The following is a 27,845-nucleotide window of genomic DNA, read 5'->3' as shown; positions in this document are numbered from 1 at the left end:
GATCCAATCGACCAAAATGCATCTTAATGCCAGTTGTAAACAGGGAGTTTCACATTTCTAATGATCATTCTTCTTTTGCTAGAAACAATGTCGCTGAAGCAGCTCCATAGGAACCTAAAGTCAGGAACACACCAAGCCGATAGTTGGCTGTCAGGCAATTTTTGTTCATTGGCCAACAAAGTTCTCTCAGTGTGTTCCGCACCGTCGGCTGAAGTTGGTCCTCGTTGTTTTTTTTTCCGGTCGATTCAAAATGTTGAATCAGCGTCAAAGCTCGTCGGTTCATCGGGCCATCTGATCATTCTGATTGGCTGTTCAGATACTGCCACCTGTTGGCTCGGAAAGGCATTTCATCTTATGCAGGTGCAGAATGGACGTGATACTTGGCCGTAGGCTGCCGAGCGTACATTTGGTGTGTCAGGGAAACTTTGGACACAGACGCCGCCGGCGTGAGCTAACCCCACAGTCTGTTTTCATCTCCACTAGTTCGTCAGCGTCGGCTTGGTGTGTTCCGGCCTTTAAGCAAAAATGCAGGATGAGTGAAGCCACAAGGACCCAATGCCGATAAAGACATCTGAATGATAACAAGAGTTTAATGATTGTAACAACATGGAGTTAACATTTGGTAAAAAAAAGTGCCAAAAGCTGAACAGGTACAAAATGTACATTAACAAACAAAAAACTCCAATGCCTGACATCATGCTGACAAACACACTGATGCCATTATATATCATAAATATAAAGGGATAAACAAGAAACTAAACAAGACAAGTGGAAACTAAGCTGAAACCATAGAAACATGATTAGTAACTACAGACCCTAATAGACACAAGAAATTTGAACTGAAACAAAAGAACAGAAAATATATCTAAATAAGAGTCTCTATCGAGGAACAAAAAATACAGGAGGAATGTGACAAAAGCCAAGGAGACGGTCAGGTGTGGATGAACACAATAAGAAATTATTAGCCTGAAAAATAGAGAGGTGGAAATAAGTTTATTTTTTGAGTGGAAAATCAGATTCAGCTGCAATGTAAATGTATAACCCTAATTTCACAAAGATACATATTTTCTGGTGCTGTTTTAAATTGCAGAGCCTCAGATCTGTATGACTTTACAGGTGTATCTGTAAGTGATAACAAAAGAAAAACCCATTGATTTTTTAAATGGCTCCTCTTTAAACCTTGTCATACTGATAAACACTGCAGCTTCTTTCCAGAATGAGTTTGCAAATGCCATTTCAGGTCTCTCTGACATGGGAACTTCTCGCTGGTGAGAGTTATAACACAGTTCTCATAGCGTTTCCTGTCTGTGAAACTCTTTCTACACTGATGACATCTAAACCAGTTCTCTCTCTAATGAGTCCTCATGTGGTACTTAAGGTTATCTTTAAATCTAAAACTCTTTCCACACTGACTACATATGAATGGTTTCTCTCCAGTGTGAGATCTCATGTGGACTTTAAGGTTTCCTTTATGTCTGAAACTCTTTCCACACTGTTGGCAGGTGTAAGGCTTCTCTCCAGTGTGAATTCTCATGTGGACTTTAAGGTATCCTTTATGTGTGAAACTCTTTCCACACTGTTGGCAGGTGAAAGGGCTCTGTCCAGTGTGAATTCTCATGTGGGCTGTAAGGCTTACTTTGCAATTGAAACTCTTTCTACATTGTTGGCAGGTGTAAGGCTTCTCTCCAGTGTGAATTCTCATGTGGACTTTAAGGTTTCCTTTTTGTTTGAAACTCTTTCCACACTGTTGGCAGGTGAAAGAGCTCTTTCCAGTGTGTATTCCCATGTGCTCTTTAAGGTTTCCTTTTTCAGAAAAACTCTTTCCACACTGTTGGCAGGTGTAAGGCTTCTCTCCAGTGTGAACTCTCATGTGCCTGTTAAGGTTTTCTTTTCGGTTGAAACTCTTTCCACACTGTTGGCAGGTGAAAGAGCGCTCTCCAGTGTGAATTATCATGTGGAATTTAAAGCTTGCATGTTGACCGAAACTTACTCCACACTGTTGACAGGTGTAAGGTTTCTCTCCTGTGTGAGATCTCATGTGGACTTTAAGGTTTCCTTTATGTCTGAAACTCTTTCCACAGTGTTGGCAGGCAAATGGGCTCTCTTCAGTGTGGATTCTCATGTGGACTTTAAGGTTTCCTTTTCCACCGAAACTCTTTCCACACTGTTGGCAGATGAAAACACCCTGTCCAGTGTGACATCTCATGTGGACTTTAAGGCTACCTTTTTGAGTAAAACTCTTTCCACACTGTTGGCAGGTGAAAGCCTTCTCTCCAGTGTGATGTCTCATGTGGACATTAAAGTTTCCTTTACGACTGAAACTCTTTCCACACTGTTGGCAGGTGTAAGCCTTCTCTTCAGTATGAATTTTCATGTGGACATTAAAGTTTCCTTTATGTGTGAAACTCTTTCCACACTGCTGGCAGGTGACATAACCTTTAGTTCCTGTCTTTCGAGGTCTTTTTAGTGAGGAAGTCTTTTTAGCCTGTGTCGATCTTTCTCCAGTAGTGAAATGCTGTTTATCATAATGGTTTTTCTCTTCTTTCCTTTCATTAAGTTCATGACTTGCCTCTTTCAGTGCCATCAGGTCTAGGGACAAAACAATTTAAACATTTAAAGCATCAGAACCAACAACATGTATGCTCTATACCCTATCCTATCCTATGGATCAGGGATGGGCAGCTTTGGTCCTGGAGGGCCACAGTCTTGCAGAGTTAAGTTTCATCCCTAATCAAATACATCTGCCTGTAATTTTCCTGAAGACTTAGGGTTAAAATTTTGCAGGTGTGTTTGATCAAGGATGGAGCTAAACTCTGCAGAATAGTGGCCCTCCGGGACCAGAGTTGCCCATCCCGTCTACATACCTTATTCTCAATACACCAGTGGTTTTCAAACCTATTCCAAGTGACCCACCACTGCACATTTAGTATGTCTCTCTTATTTATCTCACTAATCAAATGAACCAGACTTTGGGGGTCAAATGTGCTTGGGCACGGTTAAGGTCGCCTGCTGTGAGTACATTCGAATTTTTGTTTCAAGATTTGTTTAATTTAAAAAAAAATATTCTATCAAAAATCTACACTGCTTAAAAGAAATTATAGCAACACTTTGTTAACACATCAGATCTAAATGGGGAAACAATGTCCCAGACGTGTTCTATTGGATTTAGGTCATGTGAGTGGGGGGCCATTCAATGGTATCAATTACTTAATTCCTTCCAGGAACTTTCTGCATACTCTTGCCACATGAGGCCGGGCAGTGTCATGCACCAGGAGGAACCCAGGACCCACTGCACCAGCATAGGGTCTGACAATGGGTCCAAGGATTTCATACCGATACCAGTCTGGGTGCCATTGTCTAGCCTGTTGAGGTCTGTGCATCCCTCCATGGATATGCCTCCCCAGACCTGATCACTGACCCACCACCAAACCAGTCATGCTGAACAATGTTACAGGCACCATAACATTTTCAACGGCTTTTCCAGACCCTTTCACGTCTGTCACATGTGCTCAGGGTGAAACTGCTCTAATCTGAAAATCACAGGTGATGCCAATTGAGCTCCACGGTGCCAGGCAGTTTGGATGTTTCTGTAGAATTGAATAAAATACTGGATGTTTCCTTGGTTCCAGATCCAGCGTCTTACCTACTGGGAATGTCTTCTCCTATAGGCCTTGATATGAATAAGATTAAACTTTTCAATCTTCTAATTTTCTGTGCCAGAAAATGTATACTTCTACAATGGATCTCAGATAGAGCCCCCTCTATTAAGATGTGGCATCGAACTATTCTTGAATATGTGTCACTGGATTATCTGACTTGTATATTACATGATAAGAGTGGTGTATTTCATAAAATTTAGGAACTAGGAACCTTTTCTGGCATTTGATGGTGACATTACCTCCATTTTGATGAGAGGATTGATGTAGGGAAGGCTTATGGGTGTCCTGGTTGATTTTGTTATTTAATGTTTGTGCATTATTATTACTTTTCTTTCCTGACTTGTATATATAAACATATACATTGGAATCTAATATGTAAAACAAAACAAAAAACAAACAAAAAAACTCATGTGAGCTGAATGTTTTTTTATTTGTTTTTTCTTTCTCCCTTTTTTTTATAATTGTTGTTATATTATCATGTTTTTAGAATTTGTGTAAAAGAAAAAGTGAAAATCAAAACATATTTTAAAAAAAAACAAACAAAAAAAATGTTAAATGCTCCTAATTTAGATTTTTTTGGGGGCACTTTCAAACTAAATTTTGACATTTGGCCAGAATATTAAAGGGTTAGTTCACTCAAAAATTAAATTGTGACCACCACATTTCCCAACTGATAAGAGCTGCTCTTTCTGTTGCATGAGAAACAGCAAACAAAAGCTAAACAAAAGCATGCTACTCTGCGCAGTGCGGACTGTTTATCTGCACAAGGCCACAAACTTAGAGATCGGCTCGCGGCCCAATCTCGATCACGTGACACAGTTACTACACAGTGCTGGTAGATCCAGTGAAGAAAATGTTTGAATTCGCATGAGCATTAGTAACATCACTGCAAGATCTAGTGATAAGCATTCAAATTCAGTGCAGAATTCTCTGTTATAAATCATAGATATCAGATCAAACAGGACTGACGTGAAAACCAGGAGAAACATTGAGTAACCATTGTATTGTGGGAGAAATAGTCGTCAGTTTTTACATTATTCATTTCAGGGTTCGTAGAGCGAAATTAAAGCACTTTAAGGACTTTCAGCAGCTTCATACTTTTTGCAGCACTTTAAATATCTAAATATTATACAGTTTAAATGTTGTTTTTAATGTGATGACCAAAAACATTAGTTGTTCAATCTGAGATTGCCCCAATTTGTAAAAAAAAAAAAAAAAAGTTTCAAGATGTAGCAAAACAAAAAAAAGACATAAAATTACCAATACAGCCAGTAGATGGCAGCAGAGGAGCACTTTGGTTTATTAGCAATTTCCACTCCCTAATATATCTATTTTTCCAAACAATTTGATATTAAATTTTTTTGCGTATAAATCACCAAAAAAATGTTTGTCCAACTTTGACACCTTTTTTTTAACTGAAGTATTAACACTGACAGAACATGTACATCACAGAGATGTCTATATGTGGTCTGCATTTACATCTGCAATATGTCTCTTAAACATTTTCTGCCAGATGGTAAATAGACTTACAAAATGCCTTTAAGATATTAATGATTAAGAATGTGTGTAAAACTGCTTTTTCTAGGACGTTTATCAGATGTGAGTACACACATCTCTGTCAGAACGTCAGACTCGGCCAATAATGAGCTGCGTTCAGATGCAGAACCTGGAAGCGCTGCACTGTTACTACAGCATCAACCAGACATGTTCACAAGTCCCTGCAGTCAAGTCCAAGTCATGTCTCAAGTCTTTGAGGTCTAAGTCCAAGTCAAGTCTCAAGACTTTGAGGTCCAAGTATCAAGTTTTGAGGTCCAATTCAAGTCTCAAGTCTCTGAGGTCCAAGTCAAGTCTCAAGTCTTTGAGGTCCAAGTCAAGTCAAGTCTCAAGTCTTTGAGGTCCAAGTCAAGTCAAGTCTCAAGTCTTTGAGGTCCAAGTCAAGTCTCAAGTCTCTGAGGTCCAAGTCAAGTCTCAAGTCTTTGAGGTCCAAGTCAAGTCAAGTCTCAAGTCTTTGAGGTCCAAGTCAAGTCTCAAGTCTCTGAGGTCCAAGTCAAGTCAAGTCTTTGAGGTCCAAGTCCAAGTCAAGTATTAAAGTCTTTGAGGTCCAAGTCAAGTCAAGTCTCAGTTCTTTGAGGTCCAAGTCAAGTCTCAGGTCTTTAGGGGTCCAAGCGAAGTCTCAAATCAAGTCTTTGTTCTATTTTTATCAATATATTTTTTCAGCTAGTTGTTATTGTAAATAACAGTGTATTTAAATATCAAAACAGATCTGTGGAAATGAGTCAGGCAGACAGGGTCATAAAATGCGCATGTTCGTCCAATCCGGATACAATTTAACATGGTAAATCTGGATATTATATGCATAATTAAAAACTTGGCAAAAAAAAAAAAAAAATGAAAAGGACAAGTACTTCTTGACAAAGGACCATAAGCAAGCCTTTTAACTGTGCAACACCGCAGTTTCCCTTCAGATTAATTGATTGCTTTTCAAATTAAATGACAAAGTTTATTGCAAGGTAAGGCTTGGCTATATTGTTATTATGTGTTGCTAATTTAACAAGTTTTCTAATGGGTAATGAATTTGAGTGCCTTAGGATGCGGCACATGCTCGATGGCTTGGTGTGTTTAGAGATTATTTGTGATATTTGCTGTTGCAGCATATATTTGAGAATGAATAGATAGGAAAATGTGGTGTTTCTTGCCATCGTGTGGGGTAGTAAATAGAGAATGTAATCGGGAATGTCACGCCAAAAGACTTGCAAGTCTCTGTCTTCAAGTCTAAGTCAAGTCTCAGGTTAGTCCAAGTCAAGTCGCAAGTCGTTTATTTTTGCGACTTAAGTGCGAATTGAGTCCAAGTTAATAAGGGTCAAATGACTGAGTTCAGCTTTGAGAATGAAACCAACCTGTTTGTTCCTCAGTTTCTTCATGTTTCACACTGAATGTTTCTTCAATCTTCATGTCTTCACTCTCCTCTTTAATAAACTCCATCATTGTTTGTTCCTCAGATTCTTCTTGTTTAATTCTGAATGTTTCTTCAATCTTCATATCTTCAGTCTCCTCTTTAATAAACAGCATCTTTATAATAGTGTATCACAAGGATCTCAGACAGTCGCTTCACCAAGAGTTTTTCTGTGTGTTTGTCCTGTTTGAAATGTGAATAATTAACAGAAAGAAAAATAAATCAAAACTAAATCTCAGTCAGATCTTGTTCAGTGCACTGGTAGAGAGAGTCAGAGTGAGAGTTAATGGATTTAAATGATCTGATTAGACTAAAAGACAAAACTATAGCTATATAACTACAGCAAAAGAACAAACTGTACCTAGGCACTTCATATTAGGCATTTATGATCTACATTTGGTATCTAATGAATTAGATTGCATTTAAATGTTTCCCCTTAAATTAAATTATTAGCAGTTGGTTTGTAAAGGTTGTCATTTCACATGTTAGTGTTTGTTGTTCTCGTTCATTCACACGGTTTAAGCAGTCGTGATTCACGCATTTTGAATCACTGAATCATTTCACAAGTATTTGAATCATTTGACTAAAATCTCAGTTTCTCCATCATTTCTCGCCAGTGACCGAATTAGTGTTTATGATAAACTGATTCAGCGAAATGAGATGCAAGATTACTTGACTTAAGTTTATTTTACACAAAATATCATTCATTAAAGTTAGATAAAGCATTATAATGTTGTATTAAATTTAAAAAATAACAAATTTAGCAACGTCTGTAAAACACGGAATAGTTTTTATTTTTTATTTTTAAAAGATTAAATTATTAAAACAAACCTTTCTTTAGCCGAATTACAACGAGAGCAGGAGCGCGGCGCCACCTTATGACGTCACGTCATCAAACCAAAATAAAAGTCCCGTTCACACGCTGCTGTCTACAACCACAGAAGTGCATAGAAATTTACTATTTTATTTTTTTACCAGATCATCTCCGTATTAAAAAAATTAAAATAGTGACACGTGTGATAAAAAAACAAACATGAGTGTATGAGTTCATAAAGCAGAGTTTGTGTCTGAACTGAATAAGATTCCATGTGTTTTTACCAATATTAAAAATGTAAAACATTGAGCTGACACAAAGTTGACACAACAGTAAAGTTGAGTAAAAAATGTAAAAAAAATCTTTCAAGAATCAGTACAAGTAAAAGCAATACAAATCAAGCATAAATGTAAATCATTCAATAATTATTGCTAACTTATTCAGTCCAATTAAAAAAATTATTTCATGTAGGTTTTTAATTAAATCAATAACAAGTCAAGTCTTCAATGTCAAGGGTTATTTGTGTGAGTTTTTGCCTTTGTAGTGATTCAAATTCTGCAATGTGGATTCTCTAAAAGACACTTTTGTTTTGGTTATGGCTTTACATGGTTGTCAGGTTTGTTGTTGGCTCCTGTTTAGAGAAAATCAAAAAGGGAGAAAAAGAAATAATCACCAAATATCTATATTTCATAGGTGTGTTCATTTACTGAGAATTTGGAAAGTGTCAAAAATAATTCAGAAGCAATGACCTGTTTTCAGAAGAAGAAAAGGATGAAGAAAACATCACTGAATATGGTGTAGCCTTTATAAATATAAAAAGAAAACACATTGTGTTGTTTGTGAAGATGACTGCCAGCGCTCTACTGATGTCTATGAATTATGAACTGCCATCACATAAACATAATGAGATTTAAGAAGAGTGTGTAGGTTAGTATTGTGTTTACAAACACACTGGTGCCATCATATATCATAAATATAAAGGGATAAACAAGGAACTGAAACATGATAGAAATTATAGACCCCAATAGACACAAGAAATGTGAACTGAAACCAGGGTAGTTTTAAGATTTTTAAGGGGGGTGTGCAGGACATAATCTTGGGCCCCCTTCTTCCAGATGAATGTTTTTTTCTTTTTCTTTTTTTCCCCTTTTGCCATTTAATTAAAAATCGCTTAGTGCTTTTCATATATTACAACTATTCAGTGTTCTCAAGTACACAGTGTTTATTTGAGGTTTCAGACATTTAAATAGACATTAAAATGAATGCATTTCAATCCCACAAGGGCACCACTACATAGGCTATTTTACTTATGAAAAATATAAACGATAAGTCAAAACTAATTAATTTAAAGCTAAACTGAACCAGAAACTGGCGTTATAATTTGGCACAAATACAAATGTTTCCATATTCACAAAGTATTTGGATGGTAAACTATATTTATTATTTAAATGCTTTGATTGTACACATACTCAACAGGAGTAGTGTAACTTTTTACATTTGGTTCACTGTATGTTATTTTGACAATTAACGGGCTGCAATGTCAAGTTAATAAAACTGTTGTCTGTGCACGAGGCGCCGGCACGATCACTTGAATTTTCTTATAAAAGCGGAAAAAAATGTATGGTCACATTTATTTATATGAATCTGTGAAGGGTTACATATGTCTATTATTTTTGCACACTCACAATAAAAATAAAACTCAAAAAGAATTTTCTGCCAATTCCTTTCCGTAAACTTCTGTGAAACCGATTTTGTCAAATTTTTTCCCTTTCATTTTGTTAATATGTTAATCATTTAAGTAAAATAAATTTGTTGTGTAGACATAGGCTATTTATTCTTTTTTTATATGATTTAATCCTATTTTTTCTCGTGTTCTGTTGTTTATCCTATTTGTTCATAGGCCTGGGATTTTATTAATGGGTCACAGACACTTATCCATTCTAATTTAGTTTAATTCAAATTTAATAATTTTGACGTTTAATGAAAAGATAATGATCACGTCGGATGAAAGTCATGGAATTGATTTTGACAAGGCAACATTTCTAATTTTCGTTTAGTTTGTTTTTCGATTAATATTTATATTTTCTTATATTTCAGGATTATTTCGATTAGCACAAATGTTTATAATAGTTTTACCCTGCCTGGGCAAAACATCCACAGAACTGCATTATAGTCAATTTTTCATCTGTTTAAGCCACAGATATTTACAAATATTTACGAATTATTTAATTTCGTCTGGGACACAATCTCAGGCCGAGAGTCTCAGACTCATCGAGGCCAATAAACCTACTGCTATTGTTGCAAACATAATTAACATTACTTTTAAGAATAATAAATGTTGGAAAAGTGATAAAAATAATGAACTTTTGAGGTATTGTCTCCACTTTCATTTATCAATTTTATTTTGATAAATAGGCCTAGGGTGTTTAAACGACACAAAACACTCACTTCCACATATTTGACAATCAGAATATATCATATAATTCACGATATAGTTAACAAGTTAGGCTTATATATTCAATATTTTGAATAAAAAGGAATTAAACACGATAGGCTACATATCTGCCTGTGTGGCTGAATGACGTATCACTAATTAATAAAATAAATAAATAAATGTTCTTAATATCTCACGCTGGTGGCTACAATAGCCTATATAGAGCTCATAGAATATAGAGACTTCCCCTTTTCCACCCACACAGAAGACCACTTGCACTATAGACTTCTTTAAGGTCTTTCGACACATCCGCCACCAACAATCATCTCCAATATTTCATTTATTTGTAAGGGCCCATTTCGTAAGGGAAACTTTTTTTCTCACATTTTCGCTTGTTCCTGATAGGTGCTTCTTTCCATCCATCCTATTGTTTTTGTGCAGTTAACACGTCATGCACTGTATTTTGAAGTGATGAGAGAGCATGCTCACATTCACTTCTTACATTCTATAATTCACAGATTTAAATTGTATTTTACTACAATATTATTAGTTAACATGTTTGTATAGGCTATGTAAGGGAAAATAACACACACACACACACACAAATCCAAAGTTGTGATTTGTGGCGCCCTAATGTGTGGGCCCATATGCCTGGCTTACTCTGCAACCCCCCCCCTAACGACACTCCTGACTGAAACAAAAGAACAGAAAATGTATCTAAATAAGAGTCTCTACCGAGAAACAAAAAATACAGTAGAGAGGTGGAAATAAGTTTTAATATTTTTTGTGAAAGAAAAAATCAGATTCAGGTACAATGTCAACTTGAACAGTTCTCTCACGAGTGAATCTTCATGTGACACTTAAGGTTATCTTTAAATCTGAAACTCTTTCCACACTGGCTACATATGAATGGTTTCTCTCCAGTGTGAGATCTCATGTGGACTTTAAGGTTTCCTTTAAGTCTGAAACTATGTCCACACTGTGGGCAGGTGAATGGCTTCTCTCCAGTGTGAATTCTCATGTGGTAATTAAGGGTAATTTTACGTCTGAAGCTCTTTCCACACTGATCACATGTAAAAGGCTTTTCTCCAGTGTGAATATTCATGTGTTCCTTAAGGCTTTGTTCCCTTGTGAAGCCGTTCCCGCACAAAGTGCAGGTGTAATGCTTCTCTCCAGAGTGAACTCTCATGTGGACCTCAAGTTTTCCTTTTTCAGTGAAACTCATTCCACACAGTTTGCAGATGCAAGGCTTCACTACAGTGTGAACTCTCATGTGCTTGTTGAGGTGTTTTTTCTGAGGGAAACTCTTTCCACACTGTTGGCAGGTGTAAGGTTTCTCTCCAGTGTGAATTCTCATGTGGACTTTAAGGTTTCCTTTTCCACTCAAACTCTTTCCACACTGTTGGCAGGTGTAAGGCTTCTCTCCAGTGTGAACTCTCATGTGGACTTTAAAGCTTCCTTGTTGATAAAAACTCTTTCCACACTGTTGGCAGGAGTAAGGCCTCTCTCCAGTGTGAATTCTCATGTGAATGTTAAGGTATCCTTTATGTGTGAAACTCTTTCCACACTGTTGGCAGGTGAAATAATGTTTAGTTCCTGACTTTTGAGCTTTTTTTTGTGAGGAAGTCGTATTATCCTGTGTTGATTTTTCTTCAGTCATGAAATCATGAAGTTTATCATAGTGGTCTTTCTCTTCTTTGCTTTCATTAAGTTCATGGCTCGCCTCTTTCAGTGCCATCAGGTCTAGGTCAAAAATAGACATAAAACAATTTAGAAATTTAAAGCATCATAACCAACAACATGTATGCTCTATACCCTATCCCAGGGGTCTCCAATCCTGCTCGTGGAGGGCCACTGTCCTACAGTTTAGCTCCAACTTGCCTCAACAATCCTGCTTGCAATTTTCTTGCTATAGTAAGACCTAGATTAGTTTGTTCAGGTGTGTTTAAATATGGTTGGAGCTAAACTCTGCAGGACAGTGGCCCTCCAGGAGCAGGATTGGAGACCTCTGCCCTATCCTATGGATCAGGGATGGGCAGCTTTGGTCCTGGAGGGCCACTGTCTAGCAGAGTGAAATTAGGGTTAAATTTTGGGGTTGGGTTACATTTTACAGGTGTGTTTGATCAAGGACAGAGCTAAATTCTGCAGAATATTGGCCTTCTGGGACCAGAGTTGCCCATACTGTCTATAGCAGGGGTCTCCAATCCTGCTCCTGGAGGGCCACTGTCCTGCAGAGTTTAGCTCCAACTTGCCTCAACACACCTGCTTGGAATTTTCTTTCCTATAGTAAAACCTAGATTAGCATGTTCAGGTGTGGTTAATTAGGTTTGGAGCTAAACTCTGCAGGACAGTGGCCATCTAGGAGCAGGATTGGAGACCTCTGGTCTATAGATCTTTTTCTCAATACACCAGTGGTTTTCAAACCTACTCTAAGGCATCCACCACTGCACATTTTGTCTCCCTTATCTATCAGTTTGTTAGGAAAGAGCTGACATTGGAGAAACCCTAATTTCACAAAGATGCATATTTTCTGGTGCCATTTTAAATTGCAGAGCCTCAGATCTGAATGACTTTACAGGTGTATATGTAAGTGATGACAAAAGAAAAACCCATTGATTTTTGAATTTGCTCTTTCTTTAAACCTTGTCACACTTAAACACTGCAGTTTCTTTCAAGAATGAGTTTGCAAATGCTGTTCCAGGTCTCTTTGATATGGGAAAGTCTTATCAAACTGAAGACATGTGAACTTCTTTCTGGTGTGAGTTATTCCATGATTCTTATAGTGTTTCCTGTCTGTAAAACTCCTTCCACACTGATTGATTGATTGATTTAAACTTTATTAATCCCCGAAGGGAAATTAAATTGTCATGGCAGCTTGATACAGTCAATAAGCACTTAGAATAAACTAGCACAGTTCAATCCTAGACAGATGAGTTATATACTCTAATAGCACTAGGCAGGAACAATTTCCTGAATAAGGCTGAATAAGCCTTTTGCTAAAACTACTTCTTAGTTTGTCCAGAGTTTTATGGAGGGGATGAACATCATTGTCCATATTTGCCAGCATTCTGTCCCTGACGACACCTAAACAGTTCTCTCTCTAATGAGTCCTCATGTGGTACTTAAGGTTATCTTTAAATCTGAAACTCTTTCCACACTGGCTACATATGAATGGCTTCTCTCCAGTGTGGGTTCGCATGTGGTAATTAAGGGTCAGTTTACGTCTGAAGCTCTTTCCACACTGATCACATGTAAATGGCTTTTCTCCAGTGTGAATATTCATGTGTTCCTTGAGGCTTAGTTCCCGTGTGAAGCCGTTCCCGCACAAAGTGCAGGTGTAAGGCTTCTCTCCAGCGTGAACTCTCATGTGGACCTCAAGTTTGCCTTTTCCAGTGAAACTCATTCCACAGGGTCTGCAGATGTAAGGCTTCACTACGGTGTGAACTCTCATGTGCTTGTTGAGGTTCTCTTTTCGAGTGAAACTTTTTCCACAATGTTGGCAGGTGTAAGGCTTCTCTCCAGTGTGAATTCTCATGTGGACTTTAAGGCTTCCTTTTACACTGAAACCCTCTCCACACTGTTGGCAAGTGAAAACGCCCTGTCTAGTATGGCTTCTCATGTGGGCTGTAAGGCTTACTTTGTAAATGAAACTCTTTCCACACTGTTGGCAGGTGTAAGGCTTCTCTCCAGTGTGAACTCTCATGTGGACTTTAAAGTTTCCTTTATGTCTGAAACTCTTTCCACACTGTTGGCAGGTGAAAGAGCTCTCTCCAGTGTGTATTCCCATGTGGTCTTTAAGGTTTCCTTTTTCAGCAAAACTTGTTCCACACTGTTGACAAGTGTAAGGCTTCTCTCCAGTGTGAACTCTCATGTGCCTGTTAAGGTTTTCTTTTCGATTGAAACTCTTTCCACACTGTTGGCAGGTGAAAGAGCGCTCTCCAGTGTGAATTATCATGTGGACTTTAAGGTTTCCTTTTCCACCAAAACTCTTCCCACACTGTTTGCAGGTGAAAACGCCCTGTCCAGTGTGACGTCTCATGTGGATTGTAAGGCTTCCTTGTTGATTAAAACTCTTTCCACACTGTTGGCAGGTGTAAGGCTTCTCTCCAGTATGGACTCTCATGTGGACCTTAAGGCTTCCTTTATGTCCGAAACTCTTTCCACACTGTTGGCAGGTGTAAGCCTTCTTTTGAGTGCGAATTCTTTTTTGTGAGGAAGTCTTTTTAGCCTGTGATGATCTTTTTCCAGTTGTTAAATTATGTTTATCATAATGGCCTTTCTCTTCTTCTCTTTCATTAAGAGTGCCACTCAGTGTCATCAGGTCTAGGGTAAAAATAGACATAAAACAATTTAAATGTTTTAAGAATCAAAACCACAACATAACTAAGTCTACAACATAGTCTATCCTATGGATCAGGAATGGGCAGCTTTGGTCCTGGAGGGCCAACGTCTTGCAGAGTGAAGTTTCATCACTAATCCAATATACCTGCATGTAATTTTCAAGCAGTCCTGATAACTTAGAGATAAAATTTTGCAGGTGTGTTTGATCAAGGATGGAGCTAAATTATGCAGAATAGTGGCCTTCCAGGACCAGAGTTGCCCATCCCGTCTATAGATCTTATTCTCAATAAACCAGTGGTTTCCAGACCTAGTCCAAGGCATCCAACACTGCACATTTTGTATGTTTCCCTTATTTATCACTTCTTAATAAGATCATTAGCTTGTTAGAAGATAGCTGACATTGGGGAATTTGCAGCTTTAATCTGAAAGCAGAAGGTCAGGTGTGGATGTATTGTTTTATGGTGTTTCTCTAAACACCTTTACTTATTCTTTATTATTCTTAGGTTAGGTAAGGAAGTAAAAATCTGATCTAATTTATAAGCAAATTAATATACTTACAATCAGACAGAAGACATCTCGGTGGTCTGTTCAGGCTCAACGACTTAAATTAATGCCACATGAAGCCGAGTTTAGTTATAAAGTTATAAGTTCATTTATTTGTTACATTAGTATTTCTAGCATTACATTTATTCTACAAACATTCTATACAAGTAATTAAATAAAGTTTAAATATCAGAGTTCTTCAGTCAAGGCAATATTAGCGATGGAGGCCTCATCAGCGTTGGTTCTGGTGTCGGAGAAGCAGCCTCAGGTGTGAAGCAGCCCCTCTTGTTCTCTTCACGTTACAGCCTTTTATAGACTATCTGACTTCTTGAGGTCATCTTCTTTGGAATTCCCCTCATCTGAGTCTATATATGAAGGCTTGTCTCTTTGTTCTCGGACTCTTCTCTGCAGTGTCCTGTGCTTCGTCTTCAAGACATTCTTTAATGGTAATGATTGCCTTACTTACTAATACATGTTATGTCCTTACTATTCTACTAGCATGCTTTATTAAAATCTTAAAACAACAGTTGTAGTGTCTTCCTTTATAAACATCTTAACAAAGCTTTACAACAATGGCGTGTTTTCTCTTTTGTTTATAAACTACTGTCTTGTTTTTTTTTTCATAAGCAATTTATCTTATTGAACACTTATAAAAACAGTTATCATACATTTTCTCACTGTTTTCACACAAATGATCATACGTCTTTCCCCCCCAAGATGTCTTTTACATTTTTTTTTTTCAATATAAAAGGTATCTCTCATAACTCTTTTTCACTGTTTTCACAGACAAGTTAACATACATGTCTTTTCCTCCAAGATGTCTCTTTTACATTTTGTTTGTAATATAAAAGTTGAATGAGTCTGCAAATGCCGTTTGAGGTCTCTTTGATATGGTAAAGTTTTCTCACTGACATGGAGACATGGGAACTTCTTTCTGGTGAGAGTTATTACATGATTCTCATAGTGTTTTCTGTCTGTGACATTCCTTCCACACTGATGACATCTAAACAGTTCTCTCTCTAATGAGTCCTCATGTGGTACTTAAGGTTATCTTTAAATCTGAAACTCTTTCCACACTGGCTACATATAAATGGCTTCTTTCCAGTGTGAGTTCTCATGTGGACTTTAAGGTTTCCTTCATGTCTGAAACTCTTTCCACACTGATCACATGTAAATAGAATATAATATACTTTAATGTTCCAGTCCTGGGAAATTTGTCTTGGACAACATGACACATAACATCATGACAATGGTTTTTCTCCAGTGTGAATATTCACGTGTTCTCTAAGGATTAGTTCCCATATGAAGCCGTTCCCGCACAGAGTGCAGGCTTCTCTCCAGTGTGAACTTTCATGTGCCTGTTGAGGGTTTTCTTTAGCATGAAACTCTTTCCACACTGTTGGCAAGTGAATGGACACTCTCCAGTGTGAATTCTCATGTGGACTTTAAAACTTCCTTTTCCACTAAAACTCTTTCCACACTGCTGGCAGGCTAATGGACACTCTCCGGTGTGACGTCTCATGTGCACTTTAAGGCTTGCTTTTTGAGTAAAACTCTCTCCACACTGTTGGCAGGTGTAAGGCTTCTCTCCAGTGTGAATTCTCATGTGGACTTTAAGGTTTCCTTTTCCACCGAAACTCTTTCCACACTGTTGGCAAGTGAAAAGACCCTGTCCAGTGTGACGTCTCATGTGGATAATAAGGCTTCCTTGTTGATTAAAACTTTTTCCACATTGTTGGCAGGTGTAAGGCTTCTCTCCAGTGTGAACTCTCATGTGGACTTTAAGGTTTCCTTTATGTCTAAAACTCTTTCCACACTGTTGGCAAGTGAAAAGACCCTGTCCAGTGTGATGTCTCATGTGTATAATAAGGCTTCCATGTTGATTAAAACTCTTTCCACATTGTTGGCAGGTGTAAGGCTTCTCTCCAGTATGAATTCTCATGTGGACGTTAAAGCTTCCTTTATGTCTGAAACTCTTTCCACACTGTTGGCAGACAAATGGGCTCTCTCCAGTGTGAATTCTCATGTGGACTTTAAGGTTTCCTTTTCCACCGAAACTCTTTCCACACTGTTGGCAAGTGAAAAGGCCCTGTCCAGTGTGATGTCTCATGTGGATATTAAAGCTTCCTTGTTGATTAAAACTCTTTCCACACTGTTGGCAAGTGTAAGGCTTCTCTCCAGTGTGAATTCTCATGTGGACTTGAAAGTTTCCTTTATGTGTGAAACTCTTTTCACACTGTTTACAAGTAAAATAACTTTTAGTTCCTGTCTTTTGAACTCTTTTTTGTGAGGAAGTCTTTTTAGCCTGTGTCGATCTTTCTCCAGTCATGAAATCATGATGTTTATCATAATGTTCTTTCTCTTCTTCCCTTTTAATAAGTTCATGACTCGCTTCTTTCAGTGCCATCAGGTCTAGGGCAATAGACATAATAGACATAAACAATTTAAATATTTAAAGCATCAAAACCAACAACATGCATGCTCTATGCCCATCTTATCCTATGGACCACTGATGGACAGCTTTGGTCCTAGAGGTCCAATGTCTGGCAGAGTGAAGTTTAATCCCTATTCAAATATGCTTGCCAGTAATTTAAAGCATTCTTGAAGACTTAGGGTTAAATTGTACAGGTGTGTTTGATTAAGGATGGAGCTAAACTCTGCATAATATACCACCAATGCCTTCCAGGACCAGAGTTGTCCATCCAAACTATAGATCTTATTCTCAATACACCAGTGGTTTTCAAACCTAGTCCAAGGCACCCACCACTGCACATTTTGTGCGTCTCCCTTATTTATCACTTCTGATTAAGATCATCAGCTTGTTAGGAGAGAGCTGACATTGGGGGAATTTGCAGCTTTAATCGCAAACTACAATTCCTGTTCATTAATAAGATGAGAACTGGACCCGATAAAAACCCAGAATATACACTGTGTGCAGAATTATTAGGCAAGTTGATTTTCTGATCATATTTTTTTTTCAAGCATATTTTACCAATTCCAATCCACATCAATCTTAATAACTACTATTAATATTGTTTTTAATCATTTATAAGTGATATATAATTGTTCATGAAGGCTGGAAATGAAAAATGCCCTATATTCAGGTGTGCAGAATAATTAGGCAGGGTTTCTTTTACAGATAAAATGAGCCAAAAAAGAGATTTAACTCAGAGATAAAAGTAAAAAATTATTAAATACTCATGAGAAGGACGCAATACTAATGTAATACTAGAAATTGCAAAGTTAAAGCATGACCATTGGACAGTGAAATGCTCATTGGGTCAGCTGGGTCATACAAAAACAGCTGGAGAAGAAAAGACACGTTAACTGCAAAATAATTAAGAATTAAGGTGAAGAATTAAGTGTGAAACCATCAGGAACCCTTTAGTCTCCAGCGCCACCATTTCCCAGTACTGAAACCTACCTGGAGTCTTCAGAAGTGTGAGGTGTCAGGATCTCAGAGACTTAGGTTAGGTGAAGAATCCTAAAAAATGACCCACTCTTAATAAGAATCACAAGCTGAAGTGTTATAAAATACATGAAGACTGGGTTTTTATAGGCCTTATAGACAGACAGCTTGAGAGTGACTCCTGAAGGACCAGCACCACATCCTCTTGTACCACTGTTTGAATAATTTATCTTCCAGAATCTGGCAGTAAGTTTTGGAAGATCATTTAGTCCATCTCTGCAAGATGGACATTTCAGGATAAGAGATGGACTAAAAGTGAACTCCCACACCTTACTGCCAGATTCTGGAAGATAAATTCTTCAAACAGTGGTACAAGAGGATGTGGTGCTGGTCCTTCAGGAGTCACTCTCAAGCTGTCTGTCTATAAGGCCTGTAAAAACCCAGTCTTCATGTACTTTATAACACTTCAGCTTGTGATTCTTATTAAGAGCGGGTCATTTTTTAGGATTCTTCACCTAACCTAAGTCTCTGAGATCCTGACACCTCACACTTCTGAAGACTCCAGGTAGGTTTCAGTACTGGGAAATGGTGGAGACTAAAGGGTTCCTGATGGTTTCACACTTAACTCTTCACCTTAATTCTTAATTATTTTGCAGTTAACGTGTCTTTTCTTCTCCAGCTGTTTTTGTATGACCCCGCTGACCCAATGAGCATTTCACTGTCCAATGGTCATGCTTTAACTTTGCAATTTCTAGTATTACATTAGTATTGCGTCCTTCTCATGAGTATTTAATAATTTTTGACTTTTCAGTCTGAGTTAAATCTCTTTTTTGGCTCATTTTATCTGTAAAAGTAAACCTGCCTAATAATTCTGCACACCTGAATATAGGGCATTTTTCATTTCCAGCCTTCATGAACAATTATATATCACTTATAAATGATTAAAAACAATATTAATAGTAGTTATTAAGATTGATGTGGATTGGAATTGGTAAAATGTGCTTGGAAAAAAAATATGATCAGAAAATCAACTTGCCTAATAATTCTGCACACAGTGTACTCGAGTGAATTAAATTATTCACTCTGCGTTCAAGTTCCTTCGCTATCCCTAACTTCCCTCCATTTAGTAGACTCAGATGTGCATCATTGTTTACTTTGAACGAGTTCCCACTACTAGCAGAATCTGTCTAGCGACTTTAATTGTAACAATCTAACCCCCTTATTTACACTGCACACGTCTGTGTGGCACCAAGAGCATTTCAGAAGCGAAGTGCCTGGATTTACAGGACCACAAGATTTGTCTGCCCAACACAGTTTTCCTTGATTTTTCATGTTTTTAATGGCTTAATGGTTATATTTGTTCTGGTTTAATTGTCTCTCTTGCTATGCCACTTAAAAGTCCAGTTATGGATGACAAGGATAAAAGATTTTCAAATTTTTCAACTTTGTGAAATATGAGCGGGAGTCTACGCAGGGTGATTATTTTGACTTTATTCTGTATTTGAGCTGCGCAGCTCGGACGTCAAAAATACACTTGGCGCCTATCTTGGTGCTTATCTTTATCTTTACGCAGACACATGCATTGTAAAAAAGGGGTAAACTCTTGATTGCTTGAAATCTACTATTGAGCTGAATTGTTACAACTTATGTTATAACCATTGGAAATCCTAAAGCAAATTCTAATTATTAGGATACTTCCAAAGGTTGCAGCAAGATGTTATCAAGCGAACATCATTGTTGTGGCGAAGTTCAGTGAGGTCTGCAGCAGGAGACGAGCGGTGTGCAAGTAGGTCAAGTGCAAATGACAAACACCTGTGTCTCATTTCAGTAATTGGTGTGGAGAGATGGGATAAAAGCCACCAGGGGCCGGTTGCACCAGCTGGACGACCCACCCAGTTGTAAGATTAAGCTTAACGTAAAATGTGTTTTAAGTCCTGCGTAGAATTAATACCTGTTGCACCATCTGTGCGTAGCGCACGTCTGAGACTAAATATTACGCCTAGTCAAAGGTAGGTGTAAAGTGAGAAGTCTTGACTTCTTTCCATGATGAAAATAAAGATCAATAAAAGATGCTAAATATATATGGAGACAGAATTTATTGAAAGAAAAGTTGTTTCATTTCAGCAGGTTGCATATAACTAACAGTGCTGTAGAACATGCCTACGTGTACGTGTACATGCGTTGTCTACGCTAAGTGTAGCTACGCCTAGTCGTAGTTTTAGATGGTGCAACGTGTAAATATTCATCGGAAAGCTGGACGTAACTAAGTCCAAAATAGAGCTTACACCCAACTTTTTTATGTCCAGCTGGTGCAACTGGCCCCAGGAAAAGGGAACCGGAGAGAAAGACTGACTGTGAGCTTGTACACTGGAGGACTTATTGCCAGAGCTGGAGTTATATGCTGAATGATATTCTGAGTTATTTGATGAGTTGTTGAAAGCGTAGTGAACGCAACCTCTTTTGTTTGTATCTAAGAAAAGTTTGAATAAAAGTCCCAGTCATGCCAACCCTGTCTTCTTCCTTCCACCCTTTGAACCTCATCACAGTTATTTATCATATTAGCCTCATGTAAAACGATTTCTACACTACTGACCTACAATCCTGTGAAACTCCTCTTTGATGGCTCTCATGGGTTTCTGCCCAGGAAACAACATAAAAATTCTTCGAAAGGACACGAGACAGAGGCACACTTTCATTACCGCTCTACATACAGCAGCCTTATTAATGTGCTCTGCATCCCCAATGTTATATAGAAAACTATTTTAAAACAGTACCGCTCATATTAATATGCACGGGAATATGGCAAAAAATTATATTTGATATTTGGCCAGAAATATTAAAGGATTAGTTCACCCAAAAATGAAAATCGCAACCACCACATCCAACAGACATTGGCAGACATCTTACAGACGTACATGTGCTATCTGGTCACAAAGTCTCAATAAAAAAAGTCAATTACAGCATATGCACCGATGTCAGACATTTCCAAGGAGATAATTAGTCATTTTTGATGAACAGGTGAAATATCTGAGAAAGCAAGACAAAAGGGACTGCAGTATGCATTCGATGGATATATCCACGACATAATATGCAACTGATTAGAAAATAATTTGATCAAAATTGAAGCCAAAGCCTATAGGTCCCAGCGCAAGCAGCAGCTGCCTCACACGGTGACCATTCAAACCATACATTTTATGTATATTTGAGTTTTAATTGGGTTACATGTTGGGTTAGCCATTTTATTCCTCTTAATTATTTAATGTGTGTATGTCTTTAAATGAGTCTGGGTCTGCCTATCATGTGACTGATCACATGACAGGAATAAGGAAGTAAGCCAGCATAAAGGAGGCAGCATGACAAACAGGAGCTGTTTCCCAATTCAGGGGCCACGTACTTCGAAGTGCATGAAAGGGGTGGGGTTTTGGAGAGGAGGGTTGCCAGGTCTGCGCAACAAAACCATCCCAAAAGTAGAGAAATCACAGCACAAGTGTAAAAGTATCCCAATCCCAGACTTGTCAACAATGAGCCGAGCATCCTTACATGGCTAGCGGCTGTGTGACAGCAGCTGACAGTTGATGTTTGTGTGTGCATTTTAAGTTTTATGACTTTCTATTGGGTTTTGACATGCTATTTTGGACACTGGACCAAAATATGTATGGTTGAACTATGTAATGTTAGTTTTATTTACATATTACATATTGGTGAAAATACACTATGTAACACTTTATGAAAGAAACATTACAAATGTTTAGTCCCAGAGTAAAATTCATGTTTCAGTTGTTTTAACTAAAAGAAACTTACACTGACATATCTTAAAATGTACCTGCTATGCATGACTATTTGTAACAGGCAAGAACTTTAAAGCTATGACAATCAAGACAAAATCTGAATGGGCCATAGATCTGTTTGTATGTTCAAATATTATGGCAGCCGTCGATTGAATCAGTCCTGCAAGTCTCTGAAGCCCATCCAGGTCCAGCAGCTCCACCACCGTCTTCCTGCTCAGCTAAATGAACGTGTACACAAATATGCTTTGTTCTGTTTTATGTACTGTTAAAGGGCACCTATTATGCAAAATTCACTTTTACATGGTGTTTGACCATAAATGTGTGTTGGCAGTGTGTGAGCAAAACCACCCTAGAATGAGAAAAATCCACCCAGTGTTTTTTTTACAATCTCAATAATTCATAAGCACTGTCTCAGAACGCCCTGTTCTAAGATTGCTCTCACTGTGACGTAGAATTGCGCTAAGCCCCACCCACGTGGTTTGATTGACAATCTGGTTTTGGCATAGACCCCACCGTCGGTGATCTATCAACCATCCTCCATTGTTTCAACGACAGCCGGTAATGTCTCCTAAGAAACATAAGTGTTCTGTTGTGGGATGTAATAATGAACATAGTAGTTTTCACTTACTTCCGACATCAGAGCCACTGAAAACGCAGTGGATGGATTTTATTTACGAAGGAAAGGCGCCACTCAAAATTCCAAAATACGTTTATGTTTGGGCGAATCATTTTTTGACTGACTGTTTTGAGAACGAGGGTCAATTCAAAGCAGGTCTTGCTTCAAAGTTAATCCTCAAGTGTGGATCGTTGCCTACTGTTCGTGATCCAACGACACTTCCAGAAGAAGTAAGTGTATTTAATGTTTTTTGAGCAAATAATCATTTCAGTCGATGTCAGCCAATTCAATAACAAATGCGTCTAAAGTTGTTGTCGTCGTCGTAGAATGTCTGTGTATATAATTTAAACCTTGTTTGTATAATGTTTATCTAACGTACTTAGCAAACGTTATCACAGTATTTGTGTTTGTAGTTTCAAAAAATTGCGCGAACGTTATCACAGTGTGTGTGTGTGTGTGTTGCACATCCATAATTGCAAAGGGGACACGATTAAAACTCTATAAGTACATAAATGTATCAAATAACCATTCAGAGACGTCCTGCTCCATTCTCAGTTGTGTTTCTTCTGCCGGAGTCTCTTCATCATCTGGGTCTGATTCCGGTTCAAACATGTACGGCTGAATGCCATACAAAACAGCAGGTCTCTCATTCTCAGCCATTCCGACTGTTTATTGCCATAAGTATGCAAGTTACGCCCTCATCCAAAGGCAGGGCGGGGATATGCAGCTCATTTATATTTAAGGTGGTACACACCAAAACAGCTCTTTTTAAAACAGGCCCCAAAAATGACATTTTCAAATGGTTATAATAAATTAACTGTGGGGTATTTTGTGCTGAAACTTCACAAATACATTCTGGGGACACCCAAGACCAATATTACATCTTGTAAAAAGGGGCATAATAGGTGCCCTTTAAGTGAAAATGTTATGTTGTTTTTCTGATGTTAAACCTTAGTTCTGTTGTAAATAGTTGTAAAAGGTACTTTATGTAGCTATAGAACAATGTATTTTAATGTAAAAAACATTTAATTTAAGTGATGAAAAAATGACTATATTTTGTTTATGTTTAATGTTTCATGTAAAATTATAAGAGAAAAAAAATTCTTGAGAAAAGTGGGGGGAAAGCGGACTTTGAAGTGCGATTCACAGCGGCGCAAAGAGGGATGACGTAATTCGAGAGCGACTTCAAGTGCACCCTCTCCATTTCCCAGTGGAATGAAGCTCCCATCTCAAGACACTTCGCGGTCTACACTATCCCACAGTTCATTGCGCACCGGTGACTACAGGAGTTCAGGTGTGAATTCACATAAATGTAAGATATGCCCCGTGTTCACCAGTATCTAAATCAAACTGTAATATCAGTTTTTCATAAATAGGCCTACAATTTGTCTCTGAGATGGAGTGCAGTTGAATAAAATCCTAAAGAACTATACTTTGAATTTAGACTTAAATAGGCTACAGCCTAAATACAGAGTAAATGTATAAATATTAATGTATTTTCACAGTTAACTTTTCATTTAACATAAAAAAAACCAAACAAGGTTAACTAGTTGCAGACGATATAAAACAAACTAAGTTTAATCATACATATTTTGGTCCAGTGTCCCGTTGTGAAGCAGGTCAAAACGTTCGGCTCATTGTTGCCACGTCTGGGATTGGGATACTTTTACACTTGCTGTGATTATGCTACTTTTGGGATGGTTTTGTTGCGCAGACCTGGCAACCCTCCTCTCCAAAACCCCACCCCTTTCATGCACTTCGAAGTGCGCGGTCCCTGAATTGGGACACAGCTAGGGTCACTAAGCAAAGACCACAAGCTGGATTGAGGAGTTTCATTTTATGGACTTGCCTTTCCAGCAAACCACATCACTTTTCCATTGGATTATCACTTTCAGGACGTTGTATATACACCGGTGGACACTTTCACATTGGGACTTACATCACACTAGGATTCTTATGGACTGTTTTAGGGTATGGACTCCACACTTTTAACAGAGTAAGTTATTCTAGTTTTATTGTGTTGGGCAGTCGTGGCCTAATGGATAGACAGTCGGACTTATAACCCAAAGGTCATGGGTTCGAGTCTCAGGTCCGGCAGGGATTGTCGGTGAGGGGAGTGAATGTCCAGCATCCTCCCCACCTTCAATACCAGGACTGAGGTGAGACCCTTGAGCAAGGCGCCGTACCCCCAACTGCTCCCCGGGCGCCGCAGCAATGGCTGCCCACCGCTCCCGGTGTGTGTGTTCACTGCTGTGTGTGTGTGCACTTGGATGGGTTAAATGCAGAGCACAAATTCCGAGTGTGGGTCACCATACTTGGCCACAAGTCACTTCATTTCACTTTTTTTTTAAGTTCCATGTGGAAATTGTAAATACACTTTATTTATTCATTTCTGTTGTCTGTCTCATCTTTTTAAACACTCCACAAGCTCACACAGTATAATCTGACCCCAGTTTAAATTCATGTAAAAATCGACCTATTGGGCCAATCGTTACAAATTATAAATCAGCTTATCCATAAGTCTTGTGGAATAAACACAAGACATTAGCCTTCACCACTTTGCAATGATAACATTCTCCCGCTTATATTTCCAGCACGCCAGACTACTCCGTCTTGCCTTTAATCGTCTTATTTTACGTTCAAATATATATGCATTATGAACAAAGAACCGTCATTATTTCCAAGCAATGATGTGCTAGCTAACCTACCCATCAGATTGTCCTACCTGGGCTTACTGCATGCGCGCACATCAATAATACATGATAAATAACACAAAATGACTGTATTTGCATTATTGTAAGGGTAGGTTTAGTGTTGGGGTAGACATTAATAAAGCAATGAATAATAAATCTGATAAGTAGCATTTTTCGCTATTGATTTATACTTGTTCTAATGATTAATGCTATATCATATTGTGCTCCCACTACTGTACTTGCATTATTATAAGGGTAGGTTTAGGGTTGGGGTACGTGTAGTTGTTAATAAAGGCATAAACCACGTTAATATCACGCTGGAAGCACAATCTGATAGGTAGAATTTTTCGCTGTCAGATTTTTACATTTACATTTATGCATTTGGCAGACGCTTTTATCCAAAGCGACTTACATTGCATTATACTACACATTTGTATCTGAGTATGTGCAATCCCTGGGATCGAACCCATGACCTTGGCATTGCTAGTGCCATGCTCTAACCACTGAGCTACAGGAAAGCTGATTTGGGTAGAAAAAGGTAGAAAAAGATTTTTCTACCCACAGTTTCAATGGGATGTAGCAAAATCTGACAGGGTAGCACAAATTGTCAGAACACCAGCATTTCTCCCCTTGGCTTTTAGGTATTAGGAAGGGAAAACATTCCACCACCCCGTCCAAACTTTTAGGATACCAGGTATCAGATTTATACAATCCCTACGCACAACGCTTTGACATGTTTCCCTCGCTGGAAACTTGACAGACCGCCTAGTTACGGTTGCTAAACCATGATTGGCCTGTGGCGGTTTTCAGGCATGGGTTAGCGAAGGGTCAACTGTGAATGAAGCGCTCATCCTATAATCACTGAAGCTGTTGGTCAGTACAGAAGAACAATGTTACATTTAATAAGAGTAGAATATTAAAATTTTATCCTATGTTAGTCTGGATCCCTTAATTATAACTTGATTTAATATTCATTTACTAATATTTATGTTTAGATATGTTAAAATGTTACTGTATTATTCTCTACTTTGGGGCTGCTGAATGCTTGAATCCGATTGGTTGGCGAACATTCTCAAAGTCCCTTTCAAGGAAAATTTTGATTTTATCAGTAAAATAGTTTAACGACTTAAAAGTTACATGACTTTCTCACTAGCGAGGTGCAGATAAACATTGTTTCACTATTAGTAGACACTATATAAGCAGAATAATTGACTCCAGGCCATTGAATTATTAGAAAAATAAAGCACATCAGAAGTTCAGCTTTGAGAATGAAACCAACCTGTTTGTTCCTCAGTTTCTTCATGTTTCACTCTGAATGTTTCTTCAATTTTCATGTCCTTGCTCTCCTCTTTAATAAATGCACTCTGTATGTCATCATTCTCCTCTTTAATAAATGCAATTTTCACGTCTTCATTCTCCTCTTTAATAAACGCCATCTTTAAAATAGTCAAGTGGATCTCAGTCGCAGTTTTTCTGTGCGTTTGCCCTGTTTAAGATGAAAATAATTAACAGAAAAACAAATTAATCAAAACTAAATCTCAATCAGCTCTAGTTCAGTAGTTCAATACACTGGTAAGAGAGTCAGAGTGAGTTAATGGACTTAAATGACCTGAGTAGACTAAAAACACTCATAATTTACGCTGCAAATTAACAAACGAAGACAAACAATACAGACACATTTCATTTTAGGCATTTAAGATCTACATTTGGTATTTAATGAATTAGACTGCATTTAAATGATTATACTTTAATGAAAACATTAGCAGTTGGTTTGTAAAAGTTGTCATTACACATGTTAGTGTTTGTTGTTCTCGTTCATTTACACTGTTTGAGCAGCACGAGTCGTGAATCATGCACTTCGAATCATTGAATCATTTCACAAAGTATTTGAATCATTTGACTAAAATCTCGCCAGTGACTGAATTCGTGTTAATGATAAACTGATTCACGATATAGAGAGATTTACTTTACACAATAATAATTGTTATTTAATTCAATAATAAATCAGTAATTAAGCATCGTTTGTAAAAACTGTTAAATACACTAGTCGGCTTCTATCGATTTTAACAGATTAAATTTAAAGGTTAAAAACAAACCTTTGTTTAGCTGAACATCACAACAGGAGCAGCCGCGCGGCACAGCCTTATGACGTCACGTTGCCATAACAAAATAAAAGTCCCGTTCACACGCTGCTGTCTAATACAGAAATGTGTTTTTTTTTTTGTTTTTTTTTTTACCAGATCATCCCTGTGTTACAATTAAAATAGTGACAAATGTGATAACAACAAACATGAGTGTATGAGTTCATAAAGCAGAGCTCATACATGTGTCTGAACTGAAATACAAGAGAAATACAATATTAAAATGTAGACGTTTAAAATTAATTTGAGTCAAAATAAGTATATAATGTATACAATACCTATATTGTATGTGTGCACATTTACTGAGAATTTGGAAAGTGTCAAATAGAATTCAGAAACAATGACCTGTTTTCAGAAGAATAAAAGGAAGTAAGAAAACATCACTGAATATAATACTGGTGTATCCTTAAATAAATAAATAAAAACACATTAAATTGTTTGTGAAGCTGTCTTC

General features: G+C 37.8%; 1 protein-coding gene across 1 annotated transcript; it reads right to left on the bottom strand.

The window, feature by feature from the left end:
• Positions 1–974: 974 nt before the first annotated feature.
• On the bottom strand, positions 975–27,399 carry LOC137025183 (zinc finger protein 721-like). The gene is made up of 6 exons (XM_067393213.1): positions 27,347–27,399; positions 26,530–26,736; positions 13,026–14,183; positions 10,698–11,603; positions 6,557–6,733; positions 975–2,589 (listed from the first exon to the last, which is right to left on the bottom strand). The coding sequence occupies exons 2-6, from the start codon at positions 26,684–26,686 to the stop codon at positions 1,352–1,354; spliced, it is 3,636 nt and encodes a 1,211-aa protein (XP_067249314.1). The 5' UTR covers positions 26,687–26,736; positions 27,347–27,399; the 3' UTR covers positions 975–1,351.
• Positions 27,400–27,845: the final 446 nt, after the last annotated feature.

The sequence above is a fragment of the Chanodichthys erythropterus genome, chromosome 8, assembly GCF_024489055.1.
Source record: "Chanodichthys erythropterus isolate Z2021 chromosome 8, ASM2448905v1, whole genome shotgun sequence".
NCBI lineage: Eukaryota > Metazoa > Chordata > Actinopteri > Cypriniformes > Xenocyprididae > Chanodichthys > Chanodichthys erythropterus.
Note: the sequence above shows the minus strand (reverse complement) of the source record. Positions and strands in the feature narration are given on the sequence as shown.